At 46.7% G+C, this 20,722-nt stretch overlaps 2 protein-coding genes across 7 annotated transcripts in view; one reads left to right on the top strand and one right to left on the bottom strand.

Moving 5' to 3' along the window:
• The window catches only part of LOC144597150 (cytosolic phospholipase A2 zeta-like), a 75,985-nt gene extending 73,142 nt beyond the window's left edge, over nt 1-2,843 (top strand). Inside the window, exons 20-21 of the mRNA XM_078406093.1 lie at nt 1,826-2,012; nt 2,644-2,843. Coding sequence (XP_078262219.1) covers nt 1,826-2,012; nt 2,644-2,843 — 387 coding nt within the window. The remainder of the gene's footprint in view (nt 1-1,825; nt 2,013-2,643) is intronic.
• A 1,490-nt stretch (nt 2,844-4,333) lies between these two features.
• The window catches only part of eif2ak4 (eukaryotic translation initiation factor 2 alpha kinase 4), a 117,262-nt gene continuing 100,873 nt past the window's right edge, over nt 4,334-20,722 (bottom strand). For 4 of the 6 annotated variants that reach the window (XM_078406086.1, XM_078406090.1, XM_078406091.1 and 1 more), the window contains 7 exons: nt 20,503-20,606; nt 18,882-18,943; nt 13,455-13,552; nt 11,391-11,459; nt 8,291-8,335; nt 7,002-7,120; nt 4,334-6,386 (listed from right to left, as the gene is read on the bottom strand). In XM_078406086.1, coding sequence (XP_078262212.1) covers nt 6,329-6,386; nt 7,002-7,120; nt 8,291-8,335; nt 11,391-11,459; nt 13,455-13,552; nt 18,882-18,943; nt 20,503-20,606 — 555 coding nt within the window. In that variant the 3' untranslated portion in view covers nt 4,334-6,328. The remainder of the gene's footprint in view (nt 6,387-7,001; nt 7,121-8,290; nt 8,336-11,390; nt 11,460-13,454; nt 13,553-18,881; nt 18,944-20,502; nt 20,607-20,722) is intronic. The other 2 variants (XM_078406088.1, XM_078406089.1) reach the window with 2 other exon arrangements.

The raw sequence follows: 20,722 nt of genomic DNA, 5'->3' as shown, positions 1-20,722 counted from the left end.
CAAATGCAGTGCTGGACAACTAAATCTAACGACAGACCAATCTTTGGATAGGCACTGAGTGGGCAACCAACAATCAATATAGTTGATTAACAACCAACAATCAATACATCGGCGAAACCAAGCGAAAAAAGTATTTCCAGGTGAGACAAAGGTTCACCTGCACCTCCTCCAACCTCATCTATTGCATCCGTTGCTCTAGATGTCAACTTATTTACATCGGCGAAACCAAGCGCAGGCTCGGCGATCGCTTCGCTGAACACCTGCGCTCGGTCCGCATTAACAAAACTGATCTCCCGGTGGCCGAGCACTTCAACTCCCCCTCCCACTCCCAGTCTGACCTTTCTGTCATGGGCCTCCTCCAGTGCCATAGTGAGGCCCACCGGAAATTGGAGGAACAGCACCTCATATTTCGCCTGGGCAGTTTGCAGCCCAGTGGTATGAACATCGACTTCTCCAACTTTAGATAGTTCCTCTGTCCCTCTCTTCCCCTCCCCCTTCCCAGATCTCCCTCTATCTTCCTGTCTCCACCTATATGCTTCCTTTGTCCCGCCCCCCTGACATCAGTCTGAAGAAGGGTCTTGACCCGAAACGTCACCCATTCCTTCTCTCCCGAGATGCTGCCTGATCTGCTGAGTTACTCCAGCATTTTGTGAATAAATCGATTTGTACCAGCATCTGCAGTTATTTTCTTATATCAATATAGTTCATGTCCTTGTTGGGAGCAAAGGTCAGATTGTGAAGGACCTCGGAGGTAGAGAATGTACCCAGACCACATTCCTGGTTTCTGCTGTAATGTTGGTGAAGAAATTCAGTCTGCTGAGAAAAATATATATTCAGTGTGTACGTACACACGTTTATAGGAACCGTCTACACTCTGGGATTAAAAGGTGGACTGCCAAGTGCACAGAGCATTTTTTAGTTCCATTTATGTCTATGGAATAATTACAGGTTGAAGTTGGTGGTATATGGACACAACCAGGTGTTACAGAACATAGGAACAGGCCCTTTGGCCCACAATGTTTGTGCTGAACATGATGTCTAGCTAATCTGATCTCATCTGGTGGTGTGGTGGTAGAGCTACTGCCTTTCGGCGCCAGAGACCCGGGTACGATCCTGATCTTGTCTGTACGGAGTTTGTACGTTCTCCCCGTGGGTTTTCTCCGAGATCTCCGGTTTCCTCCCACACTCCAAAGACGTACAGGTTTTCGGTTAATTGGCTGGGTGTAAGTGTAAATTGTCCCTAGTGTGTGTAGGATAGTGTTCAAGTCAAGTCAAGTTTATTTGTCACGTACACATACACGATGTGCAGTGAAATGAAAGTGGCAATGCCTGCGGATTGTGAAAAAAAGAATTACAGTTACAGCATATAAATTAAAGTTAATACAGAGAAGACAAAATTTAGTCCCTGGAGTTATAAAAGTTAACAGTCCTGATGGCCTGTGGGAAGAAACTCCGTCTCATCCTCTCCGTTTTCACAGCGTGACAGCGGAGGCGTCTGCCTGACCGTAGCATCTGGAACAGTCCGTTGCTGGGGTGGCAGGGGTCCCTCATAATGTTGCTTGCTCTCGATCTACACCTCCTGATGTGTAGGTCCTGCAGGGGGGTGAGTGTAGTTCCATGGTGCGTATATGGAGTGTAGTTCATGTGCGGGGATCGCTGGTTGATGCAGACTTGGTGGGCCGAAGGGCCTGTTTCCGCGCTGTATCTCTAAACTAAACTAATCTGGTGGTACATGAACCGTATCCCTCTACTCCCTGTGCCTCCGTGTGTCTCTTAAAGACCATTCAGTTTCAACTTCTTGCTTTTCCCTTACTCTCCCATGCAGGTTTTGAAGAAGACCGAGCAATACTGCATAGAAAACAATATCCCTTTCCCAAAGATTGATTTGCCAGACTTGCTTGAAAGGAGCCTGCAGGAATGCTACATCTTCAAGGATGAGAAAGATGGCAACGTTCCCATTGTGATTCACTTCCCTCTCACAAATGCCACGTTCCGAAACTACCTGTCGCCAGGTGAGATGTTTCCCAGTGGAGAACATGAGAGGGTAAATGAGTAACAAATGTAAATGAGTAACAAACGTACAGGTATGTAGGTTAATTGGCTGGGTAAAGGTAAAAATTGTCCCTAGTGGGTGTAGGATAGTGTTAATGTGCGGGGATCGCTGGGCGGCACGGACTTGGTGGGCCGAAAAGGCCTGTTTCCGGCTGTATATATATGATATGATATGATGGAGATTGGGGTTATCCATTTGAATGTCTCAGATTTGTCTTCTTCAAACTAGCTCATTTTCAATTGCTGTTGTCTGTAGGTTTGGCAGACGTATCTTGTCCACAGAACCTAGCATCTCCTGTCCTTGCCTCCTCCCAGTACTTCCATCCCACGGTCCCTCACCAAATCTCATCCACCCTTGGTCATCTCCTCGCTCTACTCCTTAGTACCCATACATCAATCCACATCCTTCAGTAGTCTGGATTGCAGGTTTTAGATTCTGAAATCTTCCTTATAGTGGTAACGCTGCCAATTAATTCTGTTGTGTAATCTTGGTTTTCTCCTCTGTAAATCGTGCCGTGTGTCACAAAGTTAAGACGCTGAAAGTGAGGAATCCGATCCATACAGTCAGTCACCTGTCTGCATCTCTTGCAGGAATAGAACGGACGTCGGACGAGGAGAAAGATTATGGCAGTTTTGTCCTGGAGGCTGAGAATTCTCCGTACAATACTCTGAACTTTACATACACTCCTAATGATTTTGACCGGCTGATTGATCTGTGTTGCTACAATGTGATAAACAATAAAAACCTTATTCTGATGGTCTTCAAGCAAGCATTGGAGAAGAGGTACTAATCCTGGCTGAACTTGGTACTGAACAATGAATCACTGCTCTCCATTCGTTTGTGCCTTCAAGGTGAATCAGAGGCCTGTCTTTGTGCACTGAGTTACAGGGCACTGGTGCAGTGAAGATTAGAAGCTCTAAAGCCTTGGTCCTCGCTGTTCTGACATGCAGTGAATTGCAGAGTCCTTCACTAGTATTCTGATTCAGCCTTTCGATCGATTCTCAATTTGATCAATTAGGATTGGGAAGTCATCTGCCAACATTGCAGCAAGTGCCTGAAATTGACTCCTGGCTCCACAGTTCTTGTGCTTCATTTCGTTACAACTCAAGTATCCACGACAAGCAGTGTTGGTATATCTTGTACAAACAATTAGCTGCGATGACTGTTCAAAGATAACTGTAGTTATCCACACAAGCCCCAACCACAGTCAACATTTGCCATCTACAAATCTACAGTGGGAAGCTTTTCTGTGTGGGAAACATAGAAAATAGGTGCAGGAGTAGGCCATTCGGCCCTTCGAGCCTGCACTGCCATTCAATATGATCATCCAACTCAGTATCCCGTACCTGCCTTCTCTCCATACCCCCTGATCCCTTTAGCCACAAGGGCCACATCTAACTCCCTCTTAAATATAGCCAATGAACTGGCCTCAACTACCTTTTGTGGCAGAGAATTCCACAGATTCACCACTCTCTGTGTGAAAAAAAACGTTCTCATCTCGGCCCCAAAAAAACTTCCCCCTTATCCTTAAACTGTGACCCCTTGTTCTGGACTTCCCCAACATCGGGAACAATCTTCCCGCATCTAGCCTGTCCAACCCCTTAAGAATTTTGAAAGTTTCTATAAGATCCCCCCTCAATCTTCTAAATTCCAGCGAGTATAAGCCGAGTCTATCCAGTCTTTCTTCATATGAAAGTCCTGCCATCCCAGGAATCAATCTGGTGAACCTTCTCTGTACTCACCTGTTGTGATCGCCTTCATGGGAGCAGATGGACATACGGAAGAATTTGGTTAAGAATGTTGCCCTTAGATTTTTAATAAGGATTTTATAACCTGCCAAGAAGCAATAAAACTGTTGTGTACTATCAATGTAGGCTGATTTTGATGATTTAATGGAAATGTAAATCCAGAATATATTTACATTTACTTTAGAGATACAGCATGGAAACAGGCCCTTCGGCCCATTGTCTACCGACCAGCGATAGAACAGGTACACTAGTTCTACCCTATACACCACAGACAATTTACAATTTTACAGAAGCTAGTTGACCTACAAACCTGTCTGTCCTTGGTGTGTGGGATGAGGGAAAACTCACGCAGTCACAGGGAGAACATACAACTGTGTGCAGACAGCACCTGTAGTTGGGATTGAACCCGGGTCACTGTTGCTGTAAGGCAGTGGCTCTACCTTAGGTACATGGAAAAGAGCCAATAAATTAGGGAAATCTTGGAAGATTAAATATCACACACATGCAGAAAAACAATTTATTTTTCATCAAATCTGTAGCATAAAGCCATTTTACATTCATTATTGAATTTCACATTTTCAAGTGTAAACAATTAATTTCCTAGAGACTGCCCTTGGCACAGGACACCGAGGCAAAATGGCAGCAATAAGCAGCCCCACCACAAGGGCATGTGTCAGAATGTCAGGGGAGGCATTTGCTTGTTCCTCTGAGTGTTGAGACAGCAACACCAAGGCAGGAAGAAAAGCTCAAGTAAACATGATAATGTGCAGAGCCTCATATTTCGCTTGGGCAGCTTACACCCCAGCGGTATGAGTATTGATTTATCTAACTTCAAGTAACCCCTGCATCCCCTCTCTCTCCATCCCTCCCCCACCCAAGTCGTTCCAGTTTCAAAGTCGTCTTGTTGAGTCTCATTGTCTGTAACCTGTTTTCACCTAGCCCACAACTAACAATGGCCTGTTTCCTTTATCATCGTTACTTTTTTGCACATCTTTCATTCATTTGTTCTACATCTCTCTACATCACCGTCTATATCTCTCGTTTCCCTCTCCCCCGACTCTCAGTCTGAGGAAGGGTCTCGACCCGAAACGTTACTTATTCCTATTCCCCAGAGATGCTGCCTGTCTCGCTGAGTTACTCCATCTTTTTGTGTCTGTCACGATAATGTACAATGCCTTTCAATAATATTCTTCACCGTTGATTATCCCTGGTCAATCCACAGCAAAAACAAACCCAGCTGTGGCCAGCCTGTTTTACTTCCCTCAGTGCTTCTGGCTAATTCTGCAATAGTCCATAATTCTACGAACTAAGCTGAGGCCATCGTGGGTAGCTGGCAATGATGGCAAGGCCTCTTTCTGTACTGGATGTACGTAGCTCATCGAGGGACAGTAACAATCCAAAGGCGTTACTACCACCATGTCAATACAGCCGAGTCTCCCAACAGCAGCTTTGAAACCCATCAAACTGTCCTGCCTCTCAGTCGCTCTGGTGATCGGCCACAGCTTGGGGTGCCTCGTTAGGGACAATCAATAGACAATAGGTGCAGGAGGAGACCATTCGGCCCTTCGAGCCAACACCAATCGCGTGCTACCATGATTTGTTGGTGATCCAAAGATTCTCCTTTGAAAAGCAAATGATTCCTAAATCAGCTCAGTCTGGAGAAGGGTCTCGACCCGAGACGTCACCCATCCCTTCTCTCCAGAGATGCTGCCTGTCCCGCTGATTTACCCCAGCATTGTGTCCCTCTTTTTGTTCTATGTGTCCATGAGTGGTGCAGACTGATAAGTTTGAATTTAGTCACACAGCAAATCCACTGACACGAACCCATGGATTGATAAGGTGGACGGGTGGTTTTAAAAGGTACTCTTTCCATGCCGTGGTGGCTGTAGTTTTGTTCTGCTTGACAGGCTGCCCCAGGCTCAATGGCTCAGAACACAACGGCTGAGAGAAAGAAGAAATAATCAAGATTCGAGCATCAGTGTGGCACTGAACACCACAGCCAACACTGTCTGGGGCTCTGGGGACGTGTCTCAGAGAATGGGGACGAGTCCTGTACAAGGAACTCAGTCCAACGCTGACTTAGGGCAGCCCGCACTCATGTAATGTGAAAGAACTAGCAGCTACTACATATTCAGGCTGGACGGCTCCTGTTGTGGAGCTGTGCTTGCCACTGTCCAGTAGCCCAAAACAACGGCAACCTTTGCAAGCTGAGCAGAGTACAGGGTGAAGGGGTGGAATCCTTGATAGCCTCCATAAAACTGGAGCCCAGGGCTTGTGTGGGGAAAGCAACCATAATACTGAGAACAATTTGCAGGAATGGTGATGTTCAACACACACTACTAAATTCGAGGGATGTGCATCTGCAACACACTGGATTGATATATTTGATTCAAATATCCCCAGTGTTGTGAAACTGCACTCCAGCCCTCCCAGGTAACAAGCTGATGAAACTCCTAATGCATCAAAATCATCCGTCCCATCTGCTCACTGCAGTGCCCCCTGTACAACCTTCGAAGCAGAGGCCTCACTAGAACATAATTTGGTAGTAGTCATCCTTGTAACTGTACAGAACCAGCATGGACACGCTGTGGAGACAAAAGGGCAATAGTTTAGAGCTACTCACAAGGTACGAGAGCTCCTGTAGCAAAGTATAGGCCTCTGATAGTGAAAACCTTCAACGTTAATCCTTGCTCCACATGACCCAGGACAGCTCATAACATGAAGTAGATGACAGATACCACGTTCTCCAGTGCAATGTGTGTTAAGGTCAAGCAGGGTTTAGAATGGTGTAGGAAGGAACTGCAGATGCTGGCTTACACTGAGGATCGACACAAAATGCTGGAGTAACCCAGCGGGACAGGCAGCATCTCTGGAGAGAAGGAATGGGTGACATTTCGGGTGGAGACCCTTCTTCAGTCTGAAGTTACTCCAGCATTTTATGTCTATCTTCAGGGTTTAGTATTGGCTGGTGTCAATTTGGAAATAATTTTTGTGAGCAGGAAACAAAATAGTTGCTGTGTTGCCAACGTAAATGATGGCAAGAGTTGGCGGATAAAGTTAGAAGATGGAGGGACTGGCCTCAAACATCACCTTACACATTACCACATCCACTAGTCTGTTCCCCACGCCCTCTTTACAGTAACCCCACAAGGAGTCTCCCCCCCCGTGTTATAGGGCACTCGGCTGTGCTTCTATCTTACCTCTTGACCAACTTGAAGTGATGGATTTGATCGCAAATGGACTTGAGGCTGCGCTGCTTGGGTGAGTCTGAGAGCAGTTCTTGGACACTGGCGTTAAACATTTGTTCACCCCCATCGCACTGAGAAAGCAAAAGCAGAGAATGAGGAGACAGAGCAAGCAGTCACGCATGCACTTCATCGCAAGGTTGATGTGAGGCTGAAGCCATTCAATAGTTCACAGTCAGGCACAAACTTGATGCAGGCACTTGTCTTACCTGAATATAGCCCATGCCTGCTGGAAGTTATAGTTTAGTTTAGTTTAGAGATACAGCGCGGAAACAGGCCCTTCTGCCCACCGAGTCCGCACCCACCAGCGATCCCTGCGCATTAACACTACCCTACGCACACCAGGGACAATTTACACTTACACCAAGCCAATTAACCTGCAAACTTGTACGTCTTGGGAGTGTGGGAGGAAACCAAAGATCCTGGAGAAAACCCACGCAGGTCACGGGGAGAACGTACAAACTCCGTACAGACAGCACCCGTAGTTGGGATCGAACCCTGGTCTCTGGCGCTGTAAGGCAGCTGCTCTACCGCTGGGCCACCATGTGCCTGAATGGTGGTTTCACTCTTAAGAATGAAGAGGGGAATTCCACTTGTCCATGTGTGGAGATACCAGAGTCAGTTTGGGTGGAGTTGCCAAGCTATCTGGAGAGTGAAGGCGCTGAGTGGCTGGGCCAGACACAGACACAGCTGATACTGAGGACTGGAACCAGCCCAGTTGTTCACCTCCATGGATCAGTCCTTGCTCACCCACTCAGGTGATCTGAGAGAAAACCAGGAAAGGCAACCGGTTTTATAATAAACTCTAAATAAAACCACGGGTTTGCATGATCCTTCCCCACTACTTCACTTACAAAGCAGTTATTTACACAGAGTCATACAATAGACAATAGGTGCAGGAGGAGGCCATTCGGCCCTTCGAGCCAGTACCACCATTCAATGTAATCATGGCTGATCATTCTCAATCAGTACCCCGTTCCTGCCTTCTCCCCATACCCCCTGACTCCGCTATCCTTAAGAGCTCTATCTAGCTCTCTTGAATGCAAATTGAAATCTTTGGAAACACTCAGCAGGTCGGGCAGCATCTATGAAAAGAGAAGCGGGGCTAACATTTCAGGGCAAAGGCATTTGGTAAGAGCAGCTCAGACGTTGAGTGTTTCCAGCAGTTTCTGTTTTTATCTCAGATTTATAGCATCCGCAGTTTCTGATTTTCGTGAGCAGAGTTTTTTAGATTGAGATCTTACCTTCAGCGCTAAGAAGTTCATCATCATTTCCTTTGACATGTCAACCTGCAAATTACATAATTCGTGTGACTGACGGGAATCTATCATCGCCCTCCCCGACAAAATGTTTCACACAACCCCTCTCCGCTAGAAGAAACCAGTGCCACTCTGAATCCTACATGGTATCGGATACTGTAAACCCACGCCAGCCTTCTTAAGCTGAGAGCGATGCAGCGAAATACAGAGAGCCTTGACAAGAGAACTTAGAGTAATGAAATGCACCGATACCCACAAGATGGTCCCTGCTGGTTGGAAAACTGCACACCTCTGTAGCAGAGATGCTTGTCATGGGCATGGCTGGTCATAAGGAATAGGAACAGAATTAGGCCATTCGGCCCATCAAGTCTACTCCGCCATTCAATCATGGCTGATCTATCTCTCCCTCTCAACCCCATTCTCCTGCCTTCTCCCCATAACCCCTGACACCCGCACTGATCAAGAATCTATCTATCTCTGACGTGGAAATATCCACTGGTTTAGGGAAGGGCGAGGCAGGCTTGCTCATTTCACAGATGGATGAATAGATTCAACAGGTTTTCTTGATATGTGGAGGCTGAGTTGGTCACAGGGATAAGTCTTGCCCCTCCCCTTCACGCTGAGGGATCATTTGCAACCCCTCAAATAGATGGGAACCAACGGTGAGGTGGCTAAATGGGGGCACAGATCAGACTACAATGAAATCCTAGTGGTTTATGGTGTTTGGGTTACGACACGACTCTCAGTCCTTCTGAGATAGACACAAAACGCTGGAGTAACTCTGTGGGTCAGACAGCATCTCTGGAGAGAAGGAATGGGTGACCTTCTTCAGACTGAAGAAGGGTCTCGACCCAAAACGTCACCAGTTCCTTCTCTCCAGTGATGCTGCCTGTCCCGCTGAGTTACGCCAGCTTTTTGCCCCCACGTTCGGTTTAACCCGGCATCTGCACTTCATTCCTCCACATCTCAGTCCATCTAGCTGAGCGGTGGAAGCAGCACAAATTGTCTGTCTTTTCATATCTCATCATCCTGTTCACCACAGGGAAGCTTCAGAACAGCTCCTGTCATCGGGTTCACCTGTCAACCTCAGGCAGCGTGGTGAACTGAAGGTACGACAAGATGGGGGGCAGCAGCTCGAGAGGTTGGTCACCAAGACAAGAAACAGATACTGGGGGCATTGTGTAACTGGAAGCTTTTGATGGGGGGAGATTTGGAAGTGAATTTCCAGAGCCTAGGGTCCATGAGACCACGCACGTTACCCCTGGGTAGTAGCGTGGGGCCAGAGTTCGAGGAATGGAAGACCCTTGGAGGTTTGGAGAAATGAAGTGGATTCCTGGGGATAAACAGGGGTTTAAATTGGAGGATGAGAATATATAGAAATAAAGCTTAATGGGCAGGAGGTGTAGGTCAGTGAGAAGTGGGGACTTGAGATTCCATCTGTGCAGCTTTAATTCCTGAAGGACAGAGGTGAGGACAGGCCAGGGTGACAACATGCAGCAACCAAAATTGCACACATTACCTCAAATGTGACCTGACCCAAGTTACCTCAACACCTGACCTAGACAATAGACAATAGGTGCAGGAGGAGGCCATTCGGCCCTTCGAGCCAGCACCGCCATTCAATGTGATCATGGCTGATCATTCTCAATCAGTACCCCGTTCCTGCCTTCTCCCCATACCCCCTGACTCCACTATCCTTAAGAGCTCTATCTAGCTCTCTCTTGAATGCATTCAGAGAATTGGCCTCCACTGCCTTCTGAGGCAGAGAATTCCACAGATTCACAACTCTCTGACTGAAAAGGTTTTTCCTCATCTCAGTTCTAAATGGCCTACCCCTTATTCTTAAACTGTGGCCCCTGGTTCTGGACTCCCCCAACATTGGGAACATGTTTCCTGCCTCTAACGTGTCCAACCCCTTAATAATCTTATACGTTTCGATATGATCTCCTCTCATCCTTCTAAATTCCAGTGTGTACAAGCCTAGTCACTCCAATCTTTCAACATACGACAGTCCCGCCATTCCGGGAATTAACCTAGTAAACCTACGCTGCACGCCCTCAATAGCAAGACCTGACCAAAGTTACATCAACACCTGACCTAAGTTACCTCAATACCTGATCTGACCCAAGTTACCTCATTATCTGACGTGACCCAAGTTACCTCAATACCTGACCTGACCCAAGTTACATCAATACTCCGATTTCCCTGCATGTAATCCCAAATCTTGTTCTCCAAGGCCCAGAGATCTCACCATCAAACAAGAACTTGCATTTCTGTTTAGAAATGCCAAATTTCTCTGCGCTCCCAAACATGTCCCCAATTTGAGGAAGGACGTCCTTGCTATTGAGGCAGTGCAGCGTAGGTTCGCCAGGTTAATCCCCGGGATGGCGGGACTGTCATGTGAGGAAAGATTGGAAAGACTGGGCTTGTATTCACTGGAGTTTAGAAGGATGAGAGGGGATCTTATAGAAACGTATAAAATTATAAAAGGACTGGACAAGCTAGATGCAGGAAAAATGTTCCCAATGTTGGGGGAGTCCAGAACCAGGGGCCACAGTCTAAGAATAAAGGGGAGGCCATTTAAAACTGAGATGAGAAAAAACGTTTTCACCCAGAGAGTTGTGAATTTGTGGAATTCTCTGCCACAGAGGGCAGTGGAGGCCAATTCACTGGATGAATTTAAAACAGAATTAGATAGAGCTCCAGGGGCTAGTGGAACCAAGGGATATGGGGAGAAGGCAGGCACGGGTTACTGATTGTGAATGATCAGCCATGATCACAATGAACGGCGGTGCTGGCTCGAAGGGCCAAACGTAAAAAATATTTTTTGTGTTTCTATGTCATTTATGAGAGAAACATTGAAATAGATTCGCTAATCAAAAACTCCAGTCTTCCTTAATCTAGGATGTTTGGCTCAGTTTGTTTCAATGGAAATCTTTCTCCGACAAGGAATGAAGAAGGAAATGCAATGATGTTTCTCAACATCTCTCTGGTTGCCTTGGGTCTCACCCGTCTAGCACCCCAGCAGTCCAGCCGCTGCCAGCTATGGATGCAGACTCTTCACTCTGCACGCTGAGACACTCACCATTAAAACTTCAATTTCACTGCTTTTCTGCTGCAGGTTACTGACAAAGGTCTTCAGTCTTGTTAAAACCTGGAAAAGAAAGAAGGTTTAGTTTAGTTTAGAGATACAGCGCGGAAACAGGCCCTTCGGCCCACCGTGTCAGTGCCGACCAGCGATCCCCGCACATGAAACTATCCTACACACAACTAGGGACAATTTTACATTTATACCAAAGCCAAATAACCTGTAAAATTGTACATCTTTGGAGTGTGGGAGGAAACCGAAGATCTGGGTGAAAACCCACGTGGTCACAGGGAGAACGTACAAACCCCGTACAGACGGCGCCCGTAGTCGGGATGGAACCCGGGTCCCTGGCGCTGTAAGAACTGTAAGACAGCAACTCTACCGTTGTGCCACCGTATGCAGATATGCAGAATGAGCATGACTCAGAAGAGTGTTACAGCTAAATACAATGTTCATTCCCTCATCCTGGCATGTGAGTGAGGTAAAAAAAAAAGTAAAAGAGCCGAGCACTTGCTTGAGGCGGACAAAGGGGATCAAAAAATTTACACACAAAATTGCCAGTTTCAAGCCTCTTTTAGTGCATTTCAAAGTAAAAACGGACATTACAAAATAATGTGAATATGTCACTGTACACTAATAACATTTTTATTATTTTAATTAATTTAGTTATATATCTTGCACTTAAATTTAACTCATTACAGTTCCACCACTGATTTTCTGGCACTCTTGGTTCCAGAGTTTTGCTGGTTTATCCAGCCGGCCAAGGAAGTCGGCTATGGGGATAGCTGGGCTGGAGTTCCAGAGCCCCAGCCACAGGTTGCAAATTCAACCCACCGATCGGCCGTGGAAGTCCCGATGAGGTCGAGATTGGCTGCCTTGCCCAGCCTCGGTGCCACATTTTCGGGGAGACTTCCAGGGCGCGCGGGTTCAAGCGGGCTCTAGTAATTTTCTCGGTATTTCAATGATTAGCGGCTATTTCCCACGGAACCCCTAGCGACCTCTAGCGGAACCCCAGTGTTCCAGGGAACCCCGGTTGAGAAACATTGTTGCACGTCGTTTATTTTCTTTTGTTTCTTTCTTTTTTTCGATCTGGTTTCTCCGTTGGTAAACACGATTTCGGCAAAGTGAAAAACGCGGAAAATGGATTTTAAAAACGCGGAAATCCGCGGAAAATTCACATGCCTACTCTTCTGAAGATGTTTGCTATCGATTCTGGTTTCAACAAACACGGGTGCTAATACTGCTCGCACTCAACGAGAGAGACCCATGACCATGCAAATATCTTATTTTTAGATCTTTACAAATCGCTCAGAAGTCACCGTCTTTGGAACAGCATGTACTGGGTTTACAAGGACTGGGTACACAGTGAGCTCAGCTTAAAATACTCTTTTAGCTCTCGTTTCGCTGAACACCTTCGCTCAGTCTTCCTGGACCTACCTGATCTCCCGGTTGCCAAAAACATTAATTCCCAATCACATTCCCACACTGACCTTTCTGTCCTGGGCCTCTTCCATAGTCAGAGTGAGGCCCAGTGCAAATTGGAGGAACAGCACCTCATATTTCGCTTGGGCAGCTTACACCCCAGCGGTATGAATATCGATTTCTCTAAACTTCCAGTAACCCTTGCATTCCCTCTCTCTCCATCCCTCCCCCACCCAAGTCGTACCAGCTTCAAAGTCATCTCGTTGAGTCTCATTGTTCCTGTTCTCACCTAACACAGCTAACAATGGCCTGATTCCTTTATCATCATCGTTACTTTCTTTCATTCATCTGTTCTATATCTCTCTACATCACCGTCTATATCTCTCCTTTCCCTCTCCCCTGACTCTGTCTGAAGAAGGGTCTCGACCCGAAACGCCACCTATTTCTTTTCTATAGAGATGCTGCTTGACCCGTTGAGTTACTCCAGCTTTTTGTGTCTATCTTCGGTTTAAACCAGCATCTGCATTTCCTTCCAAAATGTTCAAATTGTTATGTCTGACCTGACTCCCCTTTGCTATTTGGGAAAGAGGATGTTAGCAGCGGCAAGCTGAAGTTGGAATAAAGGTCTCCACCTCTCACCTTCTCTCCATACCGCTGTTTGTTGCTGGCAGATAACTTGTCGGATGGAATGAAATTAAGATTTGGGTTAATTGAACCTCCATACGATTCGTACAATCCTGTGAGAAGAAAGCAAAATTACTTTTCAAAAAATTATTAATAAAATCCGTCCAACTGTCTTAACTTTGCCTTCTAGACTTTGCCTTCCGTCCTCGCCTTCTCCATCATGGTCTGGTTTGGCTCAGCCACCAAGCACGACATCCGGAGGCTGCAACGGATTGTTCGCACAGCTGAGAAGGTTGTTGGCTGCAACCTCCCCCCCATTGACGAACTGTACACTGCAAGGGCCAGGAAGCGAGCGGGCAAGATCATCTCTGACCCACAAACTCTTTGAAGCACTTCCCTCTGGAAGGCCACTCCGGACTGCCAAAGCAGCCACAGCCAGACATAAAAACAGCTTTTTCCCATGAGTGATAGTTCTACTCAACAACCAAAGTCTGTGGTCTCATTTTTGCTCTGGTTTATTTTCACCCACATGTTTAGACCGTAATGGTGTATCCTTATTGTTTTGATGTGGTTATGCTTTATTCTTAATTGTTAACTGTATGTTTGTGTTGTCATTTGTGAGCGGAGCACCAAGGCACATTCCTTGTATATGCACATACTTGGCCAATAAACCTATTCATTCATTCATTCATTCATTAGATCTGACGGCAGGAAATGGCATTCATTTCCATCGCAATGAATCTCAGCACCAACAAAGAAAAGTCTGAAGAAGGGTCTCGACCTGAAACGTCACCCATTCCTTCTCTCCAGAGATGCTGCCTGTCCTGCTGAGTTACTCCAGCATTTTGTGTCTATCTTCAGTGTAAACCAGCATCTGCAGTTCCCTCATACACACTTGGTCAAACAAGACTATTGCTTAGGCTGTGGGACTGGGAAAGAGCTAATGGTGCCCTCAGGGCTGGGGGGAGAACCATAGTGGGTCTGGAGCTATAGAGCATGGACACAGGCCCTTCGGCCCACCTTGCCCATACCGACCAAGTTGGCATTCTGGGCTAGTCGCACTTGCCTGCATTTGGCTCATAGCCCACTAAAGTCTCCCTATCCATATATCCGTCCAAATCTTTTAAAAGTCAGAACCGTATTAGCTTCGAGAGGTTCCAGTTCATTCCAGATAATAACTATCCTCAGGGAAATAGTTGCCCGAGACCCCTCTTCAAATCTCGCCCTCCTCCCTTTAAAACTAGTTTTAGAATTTTCTACCTTGGGAAAAAGAGTACGAGTGTTCACTTTATCCATGCCCTTTACGATCTTGCACACCTCGATAAGGTCACCCTTCAACTCCTGTGTTCCAAAGCAAAATGTCCCAGCCGATCCTTAAAGCTGGGGGCTGCAACTGCAGGTAACATCCACTGACTCACTCCTTTCAACCTCGGGTTCTGTGAGACGACTCTGATCAAAGCTGACTAACTTTGGTGCGATTATTGTATGCTTTCATACGAAGGTAACTCAGCAGGTCAGGCAGCATCTTTGCAGAACATGCACAGGTGATGTTTCGGGTCAGGAACCTTCCTCAGACTTGATTGTGGAAGGGGGAGGTTGGAGAAGAAAGCTGGAAAAGAGGGGAGAGGCAGGATGAGGCCACAGGGAGAGGTTAAACAGACTTGGATTGTTTTCTGTGGAACACCAGAGGTTGCGGGGAGAACTTAAGAATAAGGGGTAGGCCATTTAGGACTGAGATGACAATAGTCAACAGACAATAGACCCTTCGAGCCAGCACCACCATTCAATGTGATCATGGCTGATCATTCTCAATCAGTATTTCCTTTCCTGCCTTCTCCCCATACCCCCTGACTCCGCTATCCTTAAGAGCTCTATCTAGCTCTCTCTTGAATGCATTCAGAGAATTGGCCTCCACTGCCTTCTGAGGCAGAGAATTCCACAGATTTACAACTCTCTGACTGAAAAAGTTTTTCCTCATCTCAGTTCTAAATGGCCTACCCCTTATTCTTAAACTGTGCCCCTGGTTCTGGACTCCCCCAACATTGGGAACATGTTTCCTGCCTCTAACGTGTCCAACCCCTTAATAATCTTATATGTTTCAATAAGATCCCCTCTCATCCTTCTAAATTCCAGTGTATACAAGCCTAGCCGCTCCAGTCTTTCAACACACGACAGTCCCGCCATTCCGGGAATTAACCGAGTAAACCGAAGGTTCCTTATGAGGAAATACCTTTTCACCCAGAGAGTTGTGAATGTGTGGAATTCTCTGCCACAAAAGGCAGTGGAGGCCAATTCAGTGGATGTTTTCAAGAGAGTCAGATTTAGCTCTTCAGGCTAAAAAACCAAGGGATATGAGGAGAAAGCAGGAACAGGGTACTGATCAGACATTATCATGTTGAATGGCGGTGCTGGCTCGAAGGGCCGAATACTCCTACTCCTGCACCTCTTGTCTATGTTTCTATGTCTCTAACTGACAGATGATGAGAGGCATCAACAGAGTCAGAACTTCCCAGGATGGAAAAATGAAATGCTTGAGGGCACAGCTTTAATGGGAGAGGGTAAAGTTTAAAGAGGATGTGCGTGGCAAGTTTTCTTTCATACTGGTGCCTCCAGATCTAGTGGTGAGTGCTGGGACATGCTGCCGGGGATTGTGGTTGAGGTAGATACGATAATGGCATTTAAGAGACTTTGGATCGGCACATGGATATGCAGGGAATGGAGGGATGTGTGCAGGCAGGTAGAAGATGGTCTTGGCACCATGTGGGCTGAAGTAACTGTTTTTGTGCTGTTGTCTGTTCTACGAATCACTGAAATAAATAACACAAGCACCAGGGAAAGAAGTTAATGATGGTGGCACGGTGGTGCAGAGGTACAGCTACTGCCTTAAAGTGCCGGAGACCCGGGTTCCATCCTGACTACGGGTGCTGTCTGTACGGAGTTTGTACGTTCTGTGAGTGTTTTTACTGGGAGCTCCCACACTCCAAAGACGTACAGGTTTGTAGGCCTATTGGCTTGGAACAAATGTAAGTTGTCCCTGGTGTGTGTGGGATGGTGCAAGTGTGTGGGGATCGCCGGTCGGCGCTGTTCCCGTGCTGTATCACTAAAACTAAAGAATGATTCACATGGGGATGCAGTCAATGATTAGCACCCGCTCCCCCGCCTCACCACCCTTCCTTCAATGAGGGTCATTCTGTCATCTACCAGTGCACACTGTTACCCAGAGTTACCCTGGCGTGGGGGAGCTGAGATCCCCCCCCTGATGCAGGAGCTTGATCGCCCCGCACGGAGGGAGGGCCCGACCGCCAGCTACGGGAGCCAAGATCGTCCCGTCAACGGAGGGCTCGAAGCCCCCGACCGTGGGAGGACAAAGAAGGGAAGGAGATTGAACTTTTTTTCGTCTTCCATCACAGTGAAGATTGTGGAGGAGTCGCTGTGGTGGATGTTTATGTTAAAATGTATTTTGTGTGTCTTGTTGCTTTTTATTGGTATGACAATAGACAATAGACAATAGACAATAGGTGCAGGAGTAGGCCATTCAGCCCTTCGAGCCAGCACCGCCATTCAATGCGATCATGGCTGATCACTCTCAATCAGTACCCCGTTCCTGCCTTCTCCCCATACCCCCTCACTCCGCTATCCTTAAGAGCTCTATCCAGCTCTCTCTTGAAAGCATCCAACGAACTGGCCTCCACTGCCTTCTGAGGCAGAGAATTCCACACCTTCACCACCCTCTGACTGAAAAAGTTCTTCCTCATCTCCGTTCTAAATGGCCTACCCCTTATTCTCAAACTGTGGCCCCTTGTTCTGGACTCCCCCAACATTGGGAACATGTTATCTGCCTCTAATGTGTCCAATCCCCTAATTATCTTATATGTTTCAATAAGATCCCCCCTCATCCTTCTAAATTCCAGTGTATACAAGCCCAATCGCTCCAGCCTTTCAACATACGTCAGTCCCGCCATTCCGGGAATTAACCTAGTGAACCTACGCTGCACGCCCTCCATAGCAAGAACATCCTTCCTCAAATTTGGAGACCAAAACTGCACACAGTACTCCAGGTGCGGTCTCACCAGGGCCCGGTACAACTGTAGAAGGACCTCTTTGCTCCTATACTCAACTCCTCTTGTTACGAAGGCCAACATTCCATTGGCTTTCTTCACTGCCTGCTGAACCTGCATGCTTCCTTTCATTGACTGATGCACTAGGACACCCAGATCTCGTTGAACTCCCCCTCCTCCTAACTTGACACCATTCAGATAATAATCTGCCTTTCTATTCTTACTTCCAAAGTGAATAACCTCACACTTATCTACATTAAACTGCATCTGCCATGTATCCGCCCACTCACACAACCTGTCCAAGTCACCCTGCAGCCTTATTGCATCTTCCTCACAATTCACACTACCCCCCAACTTAGTATCATCTGCAAATTTGCTAATGGTACTTTTAATCCCTTCGTCTAAGTCATTAATGTATATCGTAAATAGCTGGGGTCCCAGCACCGAACCTTGCGGTACCCCACTGGTCACTGCCTGCCATTCCGAAAGGGACCCATTTATCCCCACTCTTTGCTTTCTGTCTGTCAACCAATTTTCTATCCATGTCAGTACCCTACCCCCAATACCATGTGCCCTAATTTTGCCCACTAATCTCCTATGTGGGACCTTGTCGAAGGCTTTCTGAAAGTCGAGGTACACCACATCCACTGACTCTCCCTTGTCAATTTTCCTAGTTACATCCTCAAAAAATTCCAGTAGATTTGTCAAGCATGATTTCCCCTTCGTAAATCCATGCTGACTCGGAATGATCCCGTTACTGCTATCCAAATGCTCAGCAATTTCGTCTTTTATAATTGACTCCAGCATCTTCCCCACCACTGATGTCAGACTAACTGGTCTATAATTACCCGTTTTCTCTCTCCCTCCTTTCTTAAAAAGTGGGATAACATTTGCTATCCTCCAATCCACAGGAACTGATCCTGAATCTATAGAACATTGAAAAATGATCTCCAATGCTTCCACTATTTCTAGAGCCACCTCCTTAAGTACTCTGGGATGCAGACCATCAGGCCCTGGGGATTTATCAGCCTTCAGTCCCATCAGTCTACCCAAAACCATTTCCTGCCTAATGTGGATTTCCTTCAGTTCCTCCATCACCCTAGGTTCTCCGGCCCCTAGAACATTTGGGAGATTGTGTGTATCTTCCTCAGTGAAGACAGATCCAAAGTAACGGTTTAACTCGTCTGCCATTTCTTTGTTCCCCATAATAAATTCCCCTGCTTCTGTCTTCAAGGGACCCACATTTGCCTTGACTATTTTTTTCCTCTTCACGTACCTAAAAAAACTTTTGCTATCCTCCTTTATATGACTGTATGGCAAAACAAATTCCTCTTATGCTGCAAAACATGCTTGGCTAATAGATTATGATTATGATTATGATTACCTGTCACACTGCAGAGAGATCCTTTCTGACCCGGACAGGATTGTATCTCCGGAGATTCCCTGCTTAAAGTTAAACACGGGGAGAGAGACGGTAAAATCAATCACGCAACAGTGAGCTAAGGGCAAGAGTACAATGTCTCTTTTTATATCTAAATAAACCCAAGCACATTATTCCCCAATGTTCCTCAATACAGTCACTTGAACCATTCGACTGATGCTAATCACATCAACAGCATCTTTCTCAGTAAATAATTCGCAGCAAGTGAGGCAGCAACTGTGGAAATAGAAACAGTCAACATTCTCGACCAGAACCAGGCAAGAGATTATACAAGTGTGGGAAGGAACTGCAGATGCTGGTTTAAACCGAAGAGAGACACAAAAAGCTGGAGTAACTCAGCGGGTCAGGCAGCATCTCTGGAGAGAAGGAATGCGCGACATTATGGGTCGAGACTGAAGTCTGAAGAAGGGTCTCGACCCATAATGTCACCTATTCCTCCTCTCCAGAGATGCTGCCTGACCCGCTACCTGTCCAGCTTTTTGTGTCTACCATTTGGTTTGCCAGTATCAATGGCTCTGTCGTGAAGCATCACCTCAGTGATTCTGAGGCTACTTAAGGTGCCTGTGTAGTGTGGCATCACAGGTCCCCATTTCCCTTCCCATTCTCTTTAATATTTTTATTTGCAAGTATCCTCCAGAACTCAGATTTAACTTTGTTGTCACAATCTAGAATCTACCAGAAAGCCTGCGTTGTTTCTCTGCCAGTACCCACATTTCTCGCATGACTCTGGTGCAGTCCATGCCGTGACCTTTTGCTATTTACCCTCTCCCATGTCAAAGGATTGTCCATAGTCGTGTCTCCCTCTCCTCTGACTGTCAGTCTGAAGAAGGGTCTCGACCCGAAACCTCACCCATTCCTTATGTACAGTTTTGGTCTCCTAATCTGAGGAAAGGCATTCTAGCCTTAGAGGGAGTACAGAGAAGGTTCACCAGATTGATCCCTGGGATGGCGGGGCTTTCATATGAAGAAAGACTGGATAGACTCGGCTTGTACTCGCTGGAATTTAGAAGACTGAGGGGGGATCTTATAGAAACATATAAAATTCTTAAGGGGTTGGACAGGCTAGATGCAGGAAGATTGTTCCCGATGTTGGGGAAGTCCAGAACAAGGGGTCACAGTTTAAGGATAAGGGGAAGTCTTTTAGGACCGAGATGAGAAAACATTTCTTCACACAGAGAGTGGTGAATCTGTGGAATTCTCTGCTACAGAAGGTAGTTGAGGCCAGTTCATTGGCTATATTTAAGAGGGAGTTAGATGTGGCCCTTGTGGCTAAAGGGATCAGGGGGTATGGAGAGAAGGCAGGTACAGGATACTGAGCTGGATGATCAGCCATGATCATATTGAATGGCGGTGCAGGCTCGTAGGGCCGAATGGCCTACTCCTGCACCTATTTTCTATGTTTCTATGTTCCTCTCCAGAGCTGCTGCCTGACCTGCTGAGTTACTCCAGCATTCTGTGTCTATTGTCAGAGGATGTCCTGGCCTGACCCTCTGCTCCAATGAATGGACGGCAGGCACACCGAGAGTGTTGACCGCGCGCGGCCCGCGCCCCGAACCGTGCTCACCTGCTGCCCTTATCATCAGACCGCAGCTTCTGGGAGAAATGCTCAACCAAGTCACTTTCCAAAACTCGCTTTTCCATCTGTTTGTCTTTTTCAAACGACCGGACCTGAGGGGAAGAGACAGTGTGAAGAAGGGCACACGCCAACGATGAAGGTGATGTGGAAGGGTCAAGCTTCTCTCCATCACCCCTCCCTTACCCTCTCTCCCTCTCTCTCCCTTACC

Source organism: Rhinoraja longicauda, chromosome 10 (assembly GCF_053455715.1).
Source record: "Rhinoraja longicauda isolate Sanriku21f chromosome 10, sRhiLon1.1, whole genome shotgun sequence".
NCBI classification, from domain to species: domain Eukaryota; kingdom Metazoa; phylum Chordata; class Chondrichthyes; order Rajiformes; family Arhynchobatidae; genus Rhinoraja; species Rhinoraja longicauda.
This window is presented reverse-complemented; position numbering and strand designations above follow the sequence as displayed.